The 17,710-nt window shown below is 49.3% G+C and overlaps 1 protein-coding gene across 2 annotated transcripts in view; it reads left to right on the top strand.

The window, feature by feature from the left end:
- Nucleotides 1-17,710, top strand: part of LOC121594481 (netrin-A-like) — a 57,381-nt gene that overhangs the window by 27,883 nt on the left and 11,788 nt on the right. For both annotated transcript variants that reach the window (XM_041917757.1, XM_041917767.1), the window contains exon 2: nucleotides 1,988-2,176. In XM_041917757.1, the coding sequence (XP_041773691.1) occupies nucleotides 1,988-2,176 (189 nt within the window). The remainder of the gene's footprint in view (nucleotides 1-1,987; nucleotides 2,177-17,710) is intronic.

The raw sequence follows: 17,710 nt of genomic DNA, 5'->3' as shown, positions 1-17,710 counted from the left end.
CAAATCTCGCACAAAACCGGCAGCCAGCCTTCGTCGTAGGAGGCGCACGGCGGCCTTCCAAATGAGCAGATTATCGTGTGACCATTTATCTTGATTAAACTCACCGCAGCGGTTCAATCGGCCGATTCTGCTGCGTGCTTGCGAGTAGTTGTCCTCTGCGGGGTGTTGTTTTCTCTCTCTCTCTCTCTCTCTCTCTCTCTCTCTCTCTCTCTCTCTCTCGCTCTTTTCGCATTTAAATTTGAATTAAAGCAACTCATCGTGAGGTTTCGCTAACGCCGACCTAAGCGGAATGATTTTGATTTGCTGCTGCTGTCTTCCACGGCTGCCGATGCCTCCCGGGAAGCGTCCCAGGCATCCAAACCCACTGGGTAGGCGGATCAGTTGCGGTAAGATGCCTGGTGGAAGTTTTTTGCACACCTCATCGTATTGTGCGAATGCGATTTGTCCTAATTGACTGAGATTTCTAATTTGGTATTCCACTCCACGCCGCGGGCAAGCAATCCCCTCGGAAAGGGGTTTTTGATGTCTCCCGGCTCTGGGAGGCCCCAACAGGTTCCAGGCGTAATCTCTGAGCTAGATCCGGGCAGCTCGGAGCGCTCCGGAAGCAAGACACTCGTTCTCCGGCACCGAGCTACCTTAAACCCACTGTTCCACTGCGAGCAGTGATCAGGTCCATCAGCAATTCTGAAGCAAAACAGCCCCTGGGAATCGAAACGGGGGCGCCCACTACGCCTCCCGTACCACTTGCGCCGCTGCTGCGTTCCGCTCCCATCGTTAGCGTTATGATAAATAGGAACATTGAGATGTTTTGTCAAGCTGGTCGCAAGCAAACACCGAAATGGAGACGCGCACTCTGCACAAATTGCCATTATTTATTCGATTGCTGCCAGCCGTTCCTCCACTGTGGGTTGCGGGCGGGACAGCGAGCGCTCTACTCTACTCCCACAGACACTTTTGCTTTTGTGTGTGTGTGTGTGAGAGAGTGCTCATAAACTGTGAAGAGCGTGTTTACTGCCTCGGATGTGTCATAAAAACGTAATATAAATCGAGACGAATCATACGCGCCTTCTGCCTTCTTCGCGCTGTCCCGTAACATTGTTGCGCTGCCAGCGGCGCATCTCTCATTTGCTCTCACTGCTGAAATAATTATTATTTACAAACGAAGCAGTGTCACACGGGCTTTGTTTCGCAGTACAGTTGGTACAGCTCTTTGCTGGCATGATTTTTGCTCGCTGCCGAAGCACCGGAAATCGACACCAGGAGCGAAGGCATGCGGAAATCCGCGGAAGTTTGCGCCGGCTTCGGCATCTCATCCCTGCACCTCTTCACGCTCCCCGGGCTGCATTACTATGAATAATTTAATGCACAAGCATCGCCGGGCCGCCACCGTGGGGTTTTCGTTGCTTTCCTCCAGATCAGACGCATGATCTCTCTGTGTGTGGGTGTGGGTGAGAGCTACGGGGGTGGGTCCGGACGGAAATTAAAGATTAAAATAGCGACCGAAAACCCCGTACCCCGTAGCTTTTCCTTCTGGCTAGGCTTATTGTTTGACTTGCTGGTGAGCGGAGCCCCCGAGGGTTTCAGGTGGCCCTTGCTCCGGGCTAGAGACGTCTTTCTTTGACCAGCCTCGAGCGTAATCCACTGCCACGTTGTTGGATCACGTCCTGGGAGCACTTTTTTTTTTGTTTTTGTTTGAGGAAGAGCCCCAAACCTTTCTTCTCAAGGGTCAACTATTAACCTTAGGTGGCGTTGACGTGTGCCTCTGTAAGCAAGAACTCTACTTCACCGCTTTCTGAAGATGCTCCAGGAGGTGATCCAGCCATGTATTTTTCAGCATTCTTCTTCAACATCTTCACATCTTTAGCACCGAGATATTACCTCCAACTAATCTTACTGTTCTCTCTCTCTCTGTCTCTATCTCTCTCCCTTACCACGCTCATTTCCGGGGAACGGTGTCCCATTGTGACTCGTCGCGGCACAATGCCAGCCTGCAACTGTAATGGACACGCGCGCCGCTGCCGGTTCAACATGGAGCTGTACAAGATGTCCGGCCGGATATCCGGCGGCGTGTGCCTAAGCTGCCGGCATGCGACCACCGGCCGCCACTGTCACTACTGCCGGGAGGGATTCTACCGGGACGCCACCAAGCCGATCACGCACCGGAAGGTTTGCAAAGGTAGGTACGCCTGCGGGGACCCATTCCCGCACGTCTTTTAGGTTCTAATCAAGATTTGCCCAACAGAGAGTTCTCCCGATGCGATAAGATCAATCCAAGGACCTTGGTGACTTCGTCACCGTGTAGGTGCAAGTTGTGTGAATTTTTTTATCTTGTGTTCTGCATCACCTCAGTTAGTGGCACGGAAGGAGCGCAGGAAATTTCATCAGATCACATAATTTAATGAAGATTTATGATGTCTACCGTCAAGCCGAGAGGAGCGAAAGGGGGGAGAGATTACCAGACGATGTTCGCACACGGTTTCGCGAAACGTACCCTATTAATCATTACTCTCTCGCCCGTTTTACGGTGGAGAATGAGCAGAGCGTGACAACAACGGCACAAACAAAAAAACAGACAGTATCAGCGCTGCCAATATCGGGAAGGAGACCATTTTTGCTGAAAGCGATTTGTGTCGAAGTCGGCAGGAGCTTACGCGCTTCCATAATCGGTAACTAATTTGAATTCCTTTCGGTAATGCAGTCGAGATTGGTTGCGGGTGACAAATTTGCTCCGTCTGGCCCGAGTACTTACGCCGTGTGGCCTTCGGTGCGCTCCCAAGTGCTGGATCTGCGGGAGGAAGGACTTTAAATAATAAATTGCCACGGCTGAGCCCGGCTCACACTTACCTCAATGGATGGGCTTCTTGAGCGGGCAAAGTTCCGGAAACTGCTACATGCCACTGCCGCCACACCGGCAGTCGTTGCTGCGACCAGCTTCAGCGTCAGTGTCGACTTTATCTGCAAGAAATTCTATCACAAGTCCCCCGATTGATTCGGCCGTGCCGGAGCACATCTCACAGCTCCGCAGCATCCAAAGAACCTATTTCCCGCAAAACTCCAAAGCCCCCCCACACCATCAGCCCAAAATAAAACCCAAACGGTGGCAGCTACCGGGCCAGGCAGAGGAAGATATTCCGGATTTCCGGTCGGTGGGGTGGGGTCGTCTTTCCGCTCGAAAGTAATTTCTTTCTGAAGATTATTAATAATTCATCACCACGCCCGGGTGGTGCTGCTGGTTTGCCGGCGCTGTTCGCCAAAAAGCCTAGGCCGCCTGCCAGCCCATCACCATCGATCTCTTGGGCACCTTGCCGCCCCCACCCCCCCGGGGTAACAGGTCCCGTGCTAGACACAGCTTGGCACACCGCCACCGAGTGCCATTGCCGCGTTTCGCAATCCATCATCATCGCGAGCGCACGCTCTGCCCACAAAAAAAAAGGTACAAAAATGGGCGAACCGTTACTAAATGTGTATTGTTGAAATGTTTTCGGGAGCCGTGGCGGGAGGGCCAAAAAAAACAGCCCATACACTCGAAGCAATTTTCCGATTTGTTACTTACGGACTTGGTGGAGGACGCTTTTCAATTTACGCTTTTAGTCCCTCCGTTTCATTAGCACCGGGAATAGCACTGGGGCTTTTTTCACCCCCCCCCCCCCCCCCCCCCCCCGGGCATCAACAATTCGGGCGGGCGAAAAAATCAACAATTCAGCATTCGACTTAAACGTGAGGGCACGTTTTCACGTCCCAGTGCATTTTGTTTTGCGATCTCGCCTTTTCCTTCATTTTTTTGCGGTGGTTTTCCCGCATATAGAGCATCCTTCGGTCGGGCTGCGTCCCGAAAAGGTGCCCCACCTTTTGCTACATTTCCTGACTGACGAACCTGACATAAGCCCGGGTGTCTGCGATGGGAAATAAATTACCTCCAGCTGCAACTACACGGTCGGCAGCACTGGGGATGAAATTAAGCGAAAGCCAAATCATAACTTCAACACGCTGTTGCAGGCAAAGTTCAGGAGAAGAAAAAGGTTTCCCACTCACTTCATTAAGGACATCACGCCTAGGCGCACCGCATTGTTCCTTGACCGTTATTATGACTGTCAGCTTTTACCCGATGCTTCGCCCACCGTGCAGACCCGGAACGAAGTGATTATGGATGAATTATGGATGTGCCAGCTCAAGCGGGAGCTCAGGGTTTGCTGCCCCTGTTTTTCTGTTCTTTTACTGCCCCGGCTAAGAAGTTGAGATATTTCTAGCACGCAATTTTATTCCTCATCCACATCCTTCGCTCATATGCCCATTCGTGAACGTGTGCGCGTGTTAGCTTTGTATGTTTGATTGCAAAAGAAAACACACGCCGAATACGAAATCAAAACGATCCGGTTCGAAGGACCAAAACTCGCCGTGCGTTTGCTGGAGCGGTCACTAACCCGCTCGTGGTGGAGATGATAAGCCGCTTTCGGCACACTGGATCGAGCAGCTTTTTGATGCGTTAGTTTGAATGGTTTGAAAAATTGCAAAAATAAAGAAGACTTTCACAACGCAAAGCAAAACGGTGCCCGCAATATCCGGACACATCGGGGCCAATTGGACGCGTGCTGGAAAGAATATCGTTTTTGAAATTTAGCAGTCAGCTAGCCGCAGGTCTCGGCAGGCAAGAGTCCCAGCCCCCTCACAGCGAAGGATACAAGTTAACTGCTCACCTACACACGGTCCCGCTGGCGCCCGGTAAGGTGGGCCGGGTGTGCTCGTACCTTCCCAGGCGCAGCCTGTCAGGCTGGAACATCAAACGCAAAACCAATTGTTTGGCGAGCGAGGGGTGGGCTAGGGACGACCGGGTGCCACAGATATTGACGAGCCACGTTTCGAGCTGGCCGGGTCGGGTGTGTATGTATATCGCATCCCGAACGCTCAGGGGCATAATTTCGAATCCATATCAACAGTAGAGACGGGCAGAGCGCATCGGACCACTGGACGAAACAAACAAACAGACGGCGACGATGGCGAGCAGAGTGCCAGTGTACCGAAATTGATACTAGGACTGTAACGGGCCGACGGGCTCGTAGCTGTGGCAGCTGTGGCAGATGAGCCTTGTGCGATGCCATCCCCCTCCCCGTCAACAGCACGGTTGTGCTTTATTGCGTACGCATGCACGAATGTGCAAATAGAGTACGAGTTCGGGTAATTTGTACCGGCCACAGTGTGCTATCAGTTTCAGGCTCGGTATCTGTGTGTACACTGCTGGACCGAGCAGCTCCCAGTGGACAGGGGCTGCATCCACCAGCCCTGGATGCGGCTGTTGACTCGAGCACATCAGTTCGTAGCTCTGTCCGCTGTTCGTTACTGCAGGTTTGCTTGCCGCAAGCCGTCGGCCGGGCCTGCGGCCGATGATGCTGTGATACGGTGATTAAAATCTATTTAGCGCATCAAACAAACACACATCGAGGCGAGTGTGACGATTTTGCGTCACAAAAATTCATCAAGCACAAACCGTGATAAAGAAACATTATCACTGCCTGGGGAGGGGCTCACAGCTGCGCTGTGCTCCGAGTTCGACGGCGACCGGCCGATTCCCCTCATTGCGATAGCGCTACGTCACAGCGAACAATGGGCGATAGCGTCCAGCTGGACGCCGTCGGTAGCCATTTTGTTGACGCACAGCAAAAATGACGCGCCCGGCTGTTAGGGTATCACCGAGCAGCCGGTGCAATCGCTGAAACGCACACGCACTGTGCTGTAAGTCGAGCGTTCCGTTCGGTGCGACCTGCTCGGAGCGGTGAGCGGGCTGCCCTGATGAGCCAAAATTTAATTTCACCAACGAAACCGATAACGGCATCGCGCACACACACCGAACGAACACAGCCTGCGGGGGTAAACAGAAATCCGATGAGAACGCGCTCGGCTCTAGTGACGGTGGATCGGAAGCGTTTGCCGCTCACTTATTGCTACCGGAGGCGAAACCACCGACCGAGAGGGTGTGCGCTTGCAAATGATTGAATTTTAATTGTTCAGCCGCGCTCCATCCTGTCCCGCGCCGAGCTATCGTCGTCTTCCGGGGAGGGCGATATGCGAATAGTCCGACGACAGCGGAACTGCAATACAACGGACCACAGTTGACAATCAGACCCGCGACTGGTCCGTTTAATTGTTGTTGCCCATTAATGATGAACCGGGAGGCCAGGAATCGGTCAGCCTGTAGCAGTGCACGAGAATCGATCGTACTGGCACTGGTGATGTTCTAGGCTGCTCTTTAACTAGAACAACCTGTGTAGATATTAAGCAACAAACAAAAAACGAATGGACAATACTCCCAACAAGCTCCACACCCAGTTTGCACACCAATATAAAACACACCCGGTGAACACTCTGTGTGGAGCAGGTGACAAAGGGGAGTGATGCTCGATTTATGGTACGACCTGGAGAGTTGATAATGAATTTATAAATATTCTAGCAGCTGTCCAGGTGTACTTAGCACTTTCCAATGAATGTGTGACGAGCGTCCACCGGAGCCGACTGTTTTGTTCCGAACCCGTGCTGTGCCCAATTGCCTATTAATAATTATTAGTGCTCGGCTGGCTTTCGTTCGCTGGACGGGGGTCACTTTTGTTTTTACACATTTTACATGCCCATGCCCATTACGAGCGTACTACCATTTTGCTGTTATTTATTGACTAGTTTTTGGGGGGTGTTAAAACAACTACAACAGCAGCACAACTACTACTACTACCACTATAACCCATATTTATAACACCAGTGCCTGTAAACTGACACAAATATGTTTGTTAGAACGCTCCTCGTTACACCTGCAGCGTCAGCGTTCAATTTCTCTCGGGCGGGCACTAACAATATTGCAGTGGGAAAGGAAACCTCCACTTTGACCGTGGCGACCGTTGTTTTTTTTTTAGTTGTGTGTCAGCCATCTTCGCTTCCTTGACGGTATTTCGCCCTGCTTGCACACACACGATGGTGCATCGCCCGGCACTATGGGACTGTGACGTTGTGCGGAAAATTAACATCAATGCAAAGGGGCTCAAAAAGATTCGCTTTCGATTTTGAAGATTTTGAATATTAAATACACCAATCAGCTATACTTAAACGACCCGGAGTAGTAACATCAGCATGCTTGCACCGACTCAACTACCGAAATAAACAAGTGAAAGAAGGTGTTATGAATCCAAAAGTGCATGTTCAAGGTGGCATCGTAGAAGTGATACACTTATTCTACTGCAACTTTAGTGTTTTCTGTCATTGGCTGTCAAGCACACGAGTAAATTCTGACTGTTGTGTATGTCATGTTTACTATCTATTCAACATAAACACACTCAGTTTTCAGTCCAGATCGTGAGAAAGATCAGCACATAGATTCGAATAACAGTAGGGTAACGACTTCAAACTAGGCACGTGTAAAATGAACGAAAATCGCACCGTTCGAACAGTTCGGTAAAATGCACGAACGAACGAGATTCTTACAAAAAAGAACGACCAGGACTTTTGGAGGAAACTGACTACACCGAACGCGTTCGAACGTTCCGTTCATTGTTCGACGGCACACTTAAATGTGGTAATGAAACGTGCAAAATCATATTGCTTTCTCGCTCTTTGTCGTACCGTGCGAACGGGTCGCCAGAGATCAAAATGTACTCTGTTGGCGTTGAAAGCGTACCCATACAGCTCAATTCCTCGAACGCCGTCGAATTTGTCTAGCAGTGTTCGATACGTGTGCTGTTGGTGTGGAAATCGTACCTACACAACTGAATTCATCGAACGCGTTCGAACTGGCTCATTTGTGTTCGATCTGTGTTCTGCTGGTGTGAAAATTATACCTATACAATGCAATAGATCGAGCCCGTTCAAACGGATTAGTCTTTGTTCGCGAATGAACTGAACTGAATTGATTGTGCTCATCATGTTGATCCATATTTAAGTAGTTTTGTATAGAATCCTTGAGTATGTATGAGGCATTGGGTACAATATATGCTGGAAACATTTTTGCTCGTATTAGTTTTTTACATGCTAGTTTTTGGTCGGTTTTGCGATAGCTTGTGTTGACCAAACAACAGATGGGCCGAATGTTTAATGTTTTTAAATTATTGGTTTCAACCGCAGAATGAGTACTTCTTTGGCTACAATATGCGGCTATGGTGGGTAAATGAAAAAAGATAACGAGCGTTCTTTGTGAATATTCCGGACGGCTCCAGACGATTCCAAACAACTCCGAATAATGCTGGGCAGAACTACTTTCCTGAATCCGGTTCCGAAATTACCGGAGTTGGACCGAAGTCGACTCCGGAATTTTGCTTTTTTCCGTTCTATTCACTATTTGAAAGAATTTATCCTTTTCTTTTCATTATTTTGGCATAATTGAAGAATTCGGAGACAATTATTCGCTCTTAAAAATGTTTTATTTTGTGATTCGTGAATCATGATTCTGATTCAATCATGACCAACATAATTAAATCATATTTTTCGACTGAAATTGTTGTTTTTTTGCGTTTTACCTCCGTTTTTGCCCACCATGACCCACTGTCCGGATACAAGACAGCTGCCATCCCTACCCCTTTGGAATTGCTCCCAGCAATCCGCCAGCATCAGCGAACACCCAATGGCAAAAAGCGATAGGAAGCGAAGGAGTGAAAATATTTATGACTTTGCTGCACCAAAATATCGCATTAAATAATTTTTAATGTGCATGCGCTACCTCCCCCGCTCCCTCCCACCCCCCCACCCTTTCCCAAAGTGTGCCGTGGCGGTCTCGTCGTCTCGGGTTCGGATCGGTTAAAAGCGTTCGCATGTGTCTGGGTCTGACTATGGCCCAACTAGCCCAGCGGCGATATTGCTATCAACATCATCATCGCTATTATTGCTACCTGCCTTGCAGAGAGAGAGAAAAAAAATCTCGCTTGGAAGTAGCAAAGTGTTTTTTTTGCGCCCTCTCCTCTCATCTCGTGTCTTACTTTGCACCCCCCTCCCACCCGGTCAGATTTGAATGCACACGGGCCACAGCATCGTGTGAGGCCTGCATGTGCATTTCGTGTGTCTGTGTATGTGTGTGCGTCTGATGCACAAGGTGTGTTTTGATTTAATGCAACCCGCACTCTTCACCACTCGGATTCTTCCAATCTTCGGCAGCAGCTCTCAGCGTGAGTGTGTGTGTGTGTGTGCTCGAAATGGCGACTGGGGCATCTGGGGTAAAAGATAATCTGGAATCCGGTACAAGTTGAAGGTGAGATTTACCGATTATACACACCGTACACCGAAAACGCTCATGCATGACGTGCACGGGACGATGCGCCGGCACGTCCGGGATGTACACGCAGTTTCGCACTTTAGATTGTCTGGGCGCACCGGGGGTACAACATTCCACCGCTGCACTGCACGGCAGATTTCGTGCAGGATCTTCGCCCCTAATTTCTTCCCACCCCTCAGGCTTCGCTGCAAAATTGAATTACTCAAACTGCCAAGTGCGCCTTCGCAGCGCCATAAAGTCGAAGCAACTGCCGAGGTGTCAGCCCGAATTGCATACGTCGGGCAAACGTTGGGAAAAAGAGTCCCCTGAGTGCAGTACGCTCGTCAGTACGGCCCGGTGTGTTGTGCCGCACCAGAAGCATATCAGGATATCAGAAGAGATAGAGAGAGAGAGTGACGGAAAAAAAAGTATTGTAATCGTGCTGCTGGACACTAGAGGACACTAGCGAAGGGAACACAAACACCAAATAATCCACAAAAAAAACCCTCTCAAAACGAGATCCCTGGACGTAAATTGAGCTCGAGTCTTTATGGCGGTACTTTCATTATCGCAAACGCACGCACCCCGGCTAGATGTGGCAATGTCTCCCCGGAGTATTTCGTCACCGTTAGGGGGTACGCCAAACCATACTCCCAACGCCTCCGAGCACCGAGACCAAAGGCCCGGACAGATAGAGACGTCACCATTGACAAGGTGCTCCATGGTGCTTATGTGTCAATTCGGTTTTTGTTTCGTTGCTCGCTGTGTGCGTGCGTTTCTTTTTGATTTTTTTGTTTTGCCTCTCGAAAGTCATTCTCGATTTTGTTTGCGATTTATTTTTCACTTGGGGAATGTGCCGGTGCGATACAAGATAGGCTCTAACGCACCGGAGGAAGTGGAGGATGTGCTGGATGTATGCAAAAACATCGTGTCTCTGCAGTTCGGCCCCGTAAACCCGCAAACGAGCGATCTATAATGAAAATCAAGCGAAATGGAAAAGAAAAGGTCCCGTCTACGAGGGATTACGAGGGTGTAGATAACGTGCACACAAACAGGAGCACAAACACACATATATGAGTGGTGTGTGCGATACTATACGTGTGCTCTCGTCCGGATCTGCTAGATACTTGGGGTGAATCTCTTTTATTACTTTTCCCACAATGAATACAAAGTGGAAATGAAGGCAGCGCAACCAACCAGATCCAACAGCGTAGGGCGTGGGGAAATAACGACTAGCGAAATTCTCCGTCAGTCTATAGAATATCTATCGAGCGGTGTTGGATATCTTCCGACTGCAGTGATGGCCACACACACACACACGAGTTTGGAGTTGGTCGGGCGAACGAGTTTATCTTTTCAGCAAACGAATTTATTACATTTTATTTCCAAGGCGAACCCCTTTTTTTCGCCTAGCGCTCCTCGGAACATTGCAGTTCCTGAGTTTTAGATTGAGTGGAATTGGGTTAGCGAAAAACCTGGCAGGTTCTTTATTCTGAAATTGATGTCAGATCTTCTATCCTAACGAGCCTGCAATGTTGGGGGGGGGGGGGGTCTTTTCAACGCCATTTGTTTTTTTTTTTACAGCAACAACCTGAAGTTATCACTTGCAAACTTCAAACTTTGAAACCAAACACACTCCTACCGATCAACTCGTGGCAATGGAGCCCACGGATCAAAGCAAATGATCCGTGCCGGAATTCTGGAAAATGGGCGCACTCCTCACCAATCAGGTTCAAACATCTCCTCCTCCACCCTCCGCGCTTAACGTCTCGTTAAAAGGCGACCTTTAGCTAACCGAACAAAGTAAACCAACCGAATCTGCGCGTCTCAATCGTCGGATTGTCCCTTTTGGGTGTGTGTGTGTGTGTGTGTGTGTGTGTGTGTGTGTGTGTGAGTACCTCTCAAAGTGTTCCATAAAGACCGCGGACGTCCACCGGTCCAGGACTTCCCCGGGATGCGTAACGCGTAAATTGAGCGCACTCCCGAGCTCAACTTCATTCCAACGCTTCTGCAAATCGACAAAACCAATGGAGGGGGCGTTGGAAATGGAGGATAGGTAGTGGAAGGGTGAAAAAATAACGCTACAAATGCCTCTGCCATCATTAACGAGTTCATGTGTGCGTTAAGCCATGAAAAAGTATCACATTCGCAGCCTTCAACTATAACCTCTTCCCCGGGGGGTTGTTCGGGTATTTGGGTCCCCCGCTCGAACTTCATAAAAAGGGAGCGAATAGGGTAGACGGCGACCACCACCACCATCCTCCGCCGAAATACCTTCGGAATGCATCGAAAGGGATGAAAGGCAAAGCTTCGGCAAACGCGCTGACGCTTCCAGCACAACGGGGCGTGAACTTTTCGTGACAAATTTTTAACAACAACACCCCCCCCCCCCTATTTTGCTCCATCGTTTCCTCTTCGGTAGCTCCAAATCCCCGCCACAAGGTTCGAAGTGTGTCTAAAGTTTAGGCTTTATTTAATAAAAGAAAACAGTAACTGCGCTTTGCCGCCCGGGTTCGATTGTGGCGCGGTGGGTTGAACTTTAAAGTCCTCGCGGAGGGCGAGCGTCCTCAGCGGCGGCGCGCAAATCATGCCCGCGGTGTGGAGCGGCGCGAAAGCAAGGAGAGGAAGGAATAAATCCATCACACCGAAATTGCCCACTTCCTGCAAATAAAAAGGGGAGCGAAGCAAAAAAGTAAAACATTGGCAGGGCAACAGGGCGGGCGGGGATCACGGGTGGAGCCAAATCCCTTCTTCCCCGGGGCAGGCAAAAGGGACTTCAAACGAAAGCGTCACTCGGCAAAACGCACAGGCGTGCCACCACGCGGGCGTTCTTTTCCACGCTGCTGCTGGGCCATCAAAACCTGAATACCGAATACCGGATGATGCAAATCCCTGCTCCGGTGTTATTTTGATGGATTTTCGTGAGGTTTGGGGCGTATGGGAGGGGGAAGGATGGAAGCGATTTTCCGCACAGCACTCTATTTATCTCTTCCCGCGCACTGTTCCCCGGAAGACACACCCCGTGGTATTTTCTCAAATAATTTAAACGAACACTTATTTACCTTTCCGTTTCGCCCGTTTCGGTAGCGCTGCTGGTGCCGCTGGTTTCGTGGAAGGATTTCAATTCGCATCTGTTTTCGTTGACGGCGGGAAAATATTACGGAGAGTCGCTTTTTTGTGTCCAAAAAACACACTCACGCTCGGTAGGTGAGCACACCTTCGATTGGCTATGCTTGCCACGTGTGAGCCAAGATCTCACGCTCAACCGCAATAGGCAAACGCGCTCCGTGGCTGCAAATCTGTTTGTGGTTGCTTTTATTCAACTGTGGTTTGCAAAAACTAAAACACAAAAACAGCGTTTAATCGGTATGAAAGAAAACATTTGCCCCTGAAACGGTTGAAAATATGTTTTTTTTTTTTTTTGCTTGAGAAACAAGCCCAAATGTTTGCTATAAAAATGTTCATTTTTAACCCTGATTTCCTCCTGAATGCAGGCAATACGCGGTACAATATATTCTCAGTGAACCAAGAGAATAAAATGGAAAACAAATGTTTTGCCAACAAAGTCACTTTCCATCCTGAATGTAGGCAATACGCGCAGCAAAACATTCCTAATCAACTAATTGCGTAGAAATGAAGAATATATTTGTAGCTCGCTTCCAGCCTTGTTTGCGCCCTGAACGTAGGCAATATGCTCAGCAAAATACGCAAACATTTGTTCACGTCCAATGAAACGACTTGGAAGCTAAACCTCTTTTAATAGTGCCCCATTTGTCACTCTGCAACGAGCAGCGACCAAACCAAGACGCCGAAGCTCAATTGACCAACTGCAGCTATTATTACTGCACAGTTGCCGAGCCACAGCCTCCACCGAACCGGAAGGGCGATAAATACACACTCACACACACAAACCAAAGCTCAACATAAATATTCGCTCGGGCCGTGCGGTGTAGTGCAACAAAACAAGCCCAGAACCAAACCCGAAAAAAAAACAACGGCGGCCTCAATGTCACAGCTTCACTGCAGCAACTAAAGAGAGCACAAAACAAACAACCATCCTTGCAGGGACAGAACAGAAAAAAAATGTGTGCCTCCCCTACACAAACAGCCACCGTCGCAACCGCAGCCCGGCAAACGGTTGGAAGACTTTCCGGTTTTTCCAAGACCGTTTGCCAAGACTGCATAAATAATTGGAGCACAATTTACGACGCCGTCGACGACGGTGGCGACCATTCCCCTCAGGTCCCTCAGGGCGCATCGACTCTCGAAGGGCAGGCTCTCGTGTATTAAATTTGGTGATGAGCCGCCGCTCGGCCCGCCATCCTGTTCCTTTTCGTTTTTTTTGCGCTGTCGCCGTCGCGGACACCGTCCTGTGTGCTTGTTCAATGCACCCACGCAGCACCGAAACCGCGGCAGAACACGAACAATGGCCAGTGTAACCAGGATGGAGTGAACGTGTCCCACACACGCAGGCCCTGGGACGGGGGGAGGGAAAACGGGGACCGGAAATTGGTTTAACCAATCCGATTGATTAATGCCCGTGAAGAAGTTACAAGTTGCTGCAGACAAGGATGCGTTGGTTGCAAGGTTTACGAGATGTTGGAAGACAAGTAATTGCACACGCTTTTACCGGTAGAGGATGGGTCGTGTGTTCTTGGGAGTGAAGATTACTTCCCGATTCCTTAAGCGACGAACTAGATCCTTAAGGCCTGGCTATTGCAAGCATTGTTTATTAATGTAGGTGCAGTTTAAACGAGCTCCAATATCCTAGTCTTCAATATATAGATTAAGGGAGAATACATATTTGCAGGGAACTACCGATTCTTCAAAAGGTGATCCTTGATCCACAAGAGCACTCACTAATTCTTCCAACATCAACAGCATAGGCAGAACGAGCCTTTTAAGTGCCTTTAATTGGGGATATAAATCTCCCAAAACGATCTCCAATATCCTTTTCCTCGGTAACTCACCAGGCATAGGGGCAACCCATTACCGTTTATGCAAATCAAGATGTCTCGTAGTATATCTACGCACCTTCATTCAGATGCTTGGGTAATTAATATAATTTCCATCACACTCGATAAAGCAACTAGGAGCTCTTGTGACTTTTGGATAGTACGGAAAACATTCATCCCACACACACACACACACACATATATACACACATATACAAAAAACAACCCTTCCAGCATTGGAAAAAAGATAGCTAAAACCACATAAGAGGTCCTAAAATATATGCTCCACACACACACTACACCTACTCTCGATCTCGACCCTTTGCATCCGGTGCACGATTTACGAGCTGACTAATTTTTCAAATTATCCACTAAACTGTCGCACACTTAACCTCCAAATTAGCAGTAACTCAGGGCAGATAAGTCCTAACCCGTGAAAAACGGCTGGCAAAGGGGCGTTCACATTGGCAGTGTGACATTTCCGGCCGCTTTTTTTTTCATTCGTCTTCTCGCTCTTCTGCAGGGACTGCGTGCTACCACCAGTGAATCAATCAATGTGAACGTACCCTGGGCCCGAGTTTGTGCGTGTACGTGCATTAAAGCTGGCTTGAGATAGATTTATGTACCATATGTACGAGCCTGGGGGGGAGGATCGGAAAAACCAAAAAAGGAAGGGAGTGCGGCCGCCTGTAAGCGTTTAGCCTCGCCGTGTACGGTAGACGCTCCTTTCTGATTTCATTATATCTGGCACGGTCGAGTAAGTTCTGCCAGCTCGTCGTCGTCGACGGCAAAAAAGCCTCAACGCCCGTGCCGCTCTCTCTCTCTCCATCTTCCCCCGGCTGGGTGGTAATTGATTTTCCTTGCCAGGGGAAGATTGCATACTTTTCTGCGCGATTTAAATTTATTAATAACAGTGTGTAGCGTGGGGAATGTTCGCTGGGGCTATGGCGCAGCGGGAGGAGTGCCCGGAGTTTAATCTTCGACATCAACGAGCCGAATACAAATCGATTAGTGTCAGGGAATGCGGTGGAATTTTGTTCCTTCCCCGGTTGCTGAAGTGCGTGGGTGGGTTAAGGGCAGCTCGAAATTGGCGGAAATTCTTCCGAAAAGCCGTCAGTATTCGGGCAAATCTGCGCCAATCCCTCGTTAGCTACCACGGCTAACACATTCTAACAAAAATAAGCAACTCGCTTTCGATTGGGAGCTTCCAAAACGTTGTTGTTTCAGCAGCTCAGCCGTTGCCTTTGGAGCATGAGCGCCAAATCCTGTGCCGCGTCTTGTGCTCTCCGTGTAATTTCCAACTCGTGGCCAGGGACCCATGCCAAAAGAGTTAAGCCGCCTATTTATGGTCAAGATTAAGACGGGCTTGCACAGGCTTGCAATAATTCATTGCGCTGCAAATTCTGGCACGGTAACGCACGGGCTTGGAGCGGTTCTGCGGTGATCGATGGAACTCGAGCACGACTCTCGCTTGGAGAGGGCACGCCTAGGCAGCAAAGGTGGAAAACGATAATTTGTGCGCTCGGGATAAAATTATGACCATTTCCACAAACGTTACGGCATGCACACGGGGTGGCAGAGGATTTGAGGTCAAGCTTCTGCGACAAATCTGCAAATAAATGTTCACCTCGAAGCGTACTCTTGTTTTTTTTTTGTTTATTTGGTGTTGCTTCTCGCTAGAAACCCAGAGAAAGTGCCTAAACATTCGACGCCTGGAACGGTGTCGATAACGCGCCGACACAGTGTCTTAAGTCTTCCGAAGTACTGCGGAACAAAGCGAGTGAAGGATTGAGCGGTCAACGGGGAAGCGCTCGAACTTCTACCTTTCCCAAAAAAAACAAGCTAGCCTGCAGTCTGTGCCATATTGCTCGAGGCGGATTAAGCAGAAGCGGTAACACACAGTGGCTTCGATTATGACACACACACACACCGTCGATATAGCAACCTGCACGTCGATAAAGCTTCGTAACATCTTCCTCTCGGGCGCTGCTTAGCATAAATTATGGCCACTCGGGTCTCCACGGGTTCGCTGTCTTAAGCGAGATGCACACCAATCTCCAAGACTACAGGAAGACCAGGTGACCGGCTTACTGCTACCACCGTCAAGCTCAGCTGCCAAGCCAAGGCATTCGCCGTGTGGTTCGGCAGACACAGACACCGCCCTGTTCGACCGGCAGATCTTGTAGTCCGAAACGAAGGCATCAGCGATAACGATAACATATATTTCATATCGTTTTTATTACAACCATCATTACAAGTGCCGAGTGATTGGTGTTGCACCGATCACGAGGGTGGTCACGACGAGAGCTAGAGCGAGCTAGGGAGTAACAGCGCCCGCCCGGTTCAGACATATTCCACATATTCTACCTCCGCTGCTGAACTTCCCGCTGTACGACCAACGGCCAGAAAAGCAACAACAAAGAGAGGGTGAAAAAGAAACAAAACCAAAAAGCACACACACACACACTCACAAAAATGGGTGGGCAAAATTGACTGAACGAAAGAAACGAGGTGATAAATTACACCAATTACTGGAATATCTTCAACATCAATAAATTCCACCCATTCCTGGGGGCCAATTTCGGGATCGCGTTTTAGTGGTGGTGGCGGTGTGGTGCTTGCAAGGGTTGGGGGCAGACACGATATGGGTGTATGATGAACAGTTCGATTCGACGAAGATAGAAGCCCGCTTTTTTCCGCCCCCCCGACGGAATGGGGTGTTGGCTTCTTGTTTTTGCTCTGCTGCAACGCTTCTCTGCAACAACCCTGGTAGGAGGCTGCACTGTTTTACGTGCTTCTTTGCCGTTGCTGTTCGGAGCCGCTTCCGCTGAGCACAGGTCCAAGGTATTCCTACTGCTGCAGGATCATGTCCTGCTCAACTCCACTGCCCGCCCATCATTGATGGTGCGTTCTTACTCCGTTGCTTACTGCCCGGCCAACTCCACAAATCCACCGCGCAGCTTGCCGATTACCGACTCCTCCATGCCCAAAAAGGTGCACCAACAAGTTGGTTTTGGAGCAGATTCGGGAAGATTGGGTTTCTTCCAACGACGGTAAACCAACACGCCCCAATTGAACACGCTACACTGTAAGCACAGGCGAGGGGTTGTTGAGTTGTTGATGGGAATTGTTTTTTTTTTTTCTTAGTTCGCACTCAGGTAGTGGAGCGACGTCGACGCCTCCGAATATTCGTATCCCCTCGGGAGATACCGTGAGTCCATTGGTTGTAACGAAGCTATTACTTGCCTGCCCGCACCGGACGAGCTGCTCTCGTATGATATATCTGTATTAGAAACCAATAAACTGCTGATTTATGCCGATGGTGGCGGTGTGCCGCTCTCGTTATTAGAAGACCCAAGAATAAATCCCGCTACTCCCTTCTCTGGTGGCAAAAGATGTTGGGTGCTTGCGTAGCTCCGGTAGCAGCACCAACGGTTACGGCTCGTTAGGGAGTGGAATTCAAATGGGAATGTGTGTATGTTGTGCCGGCCCTGGTACATTAACATAGAAAACAAATAAAAATAAACTCAAGTTGTAT

Source organism: Anopheles merus, chromosome X (assembly GCF_017562075.2).
Source record: "Anopheles merus strain MAF chromosome X, AmerM5.1, whole genome shotgun sequence".
Taxonomy (NCBI): Eukaryota; Metazoa; Arthropoda; class Insecta; order Diptera; family Culicidae; genus Anopheles; species Anopheles merus.
The sequence above is the reverse complement of the archived record's forward strand: the minus strand, read 5'-3'. Positions and strand labels throughout refer to the sequence as shown.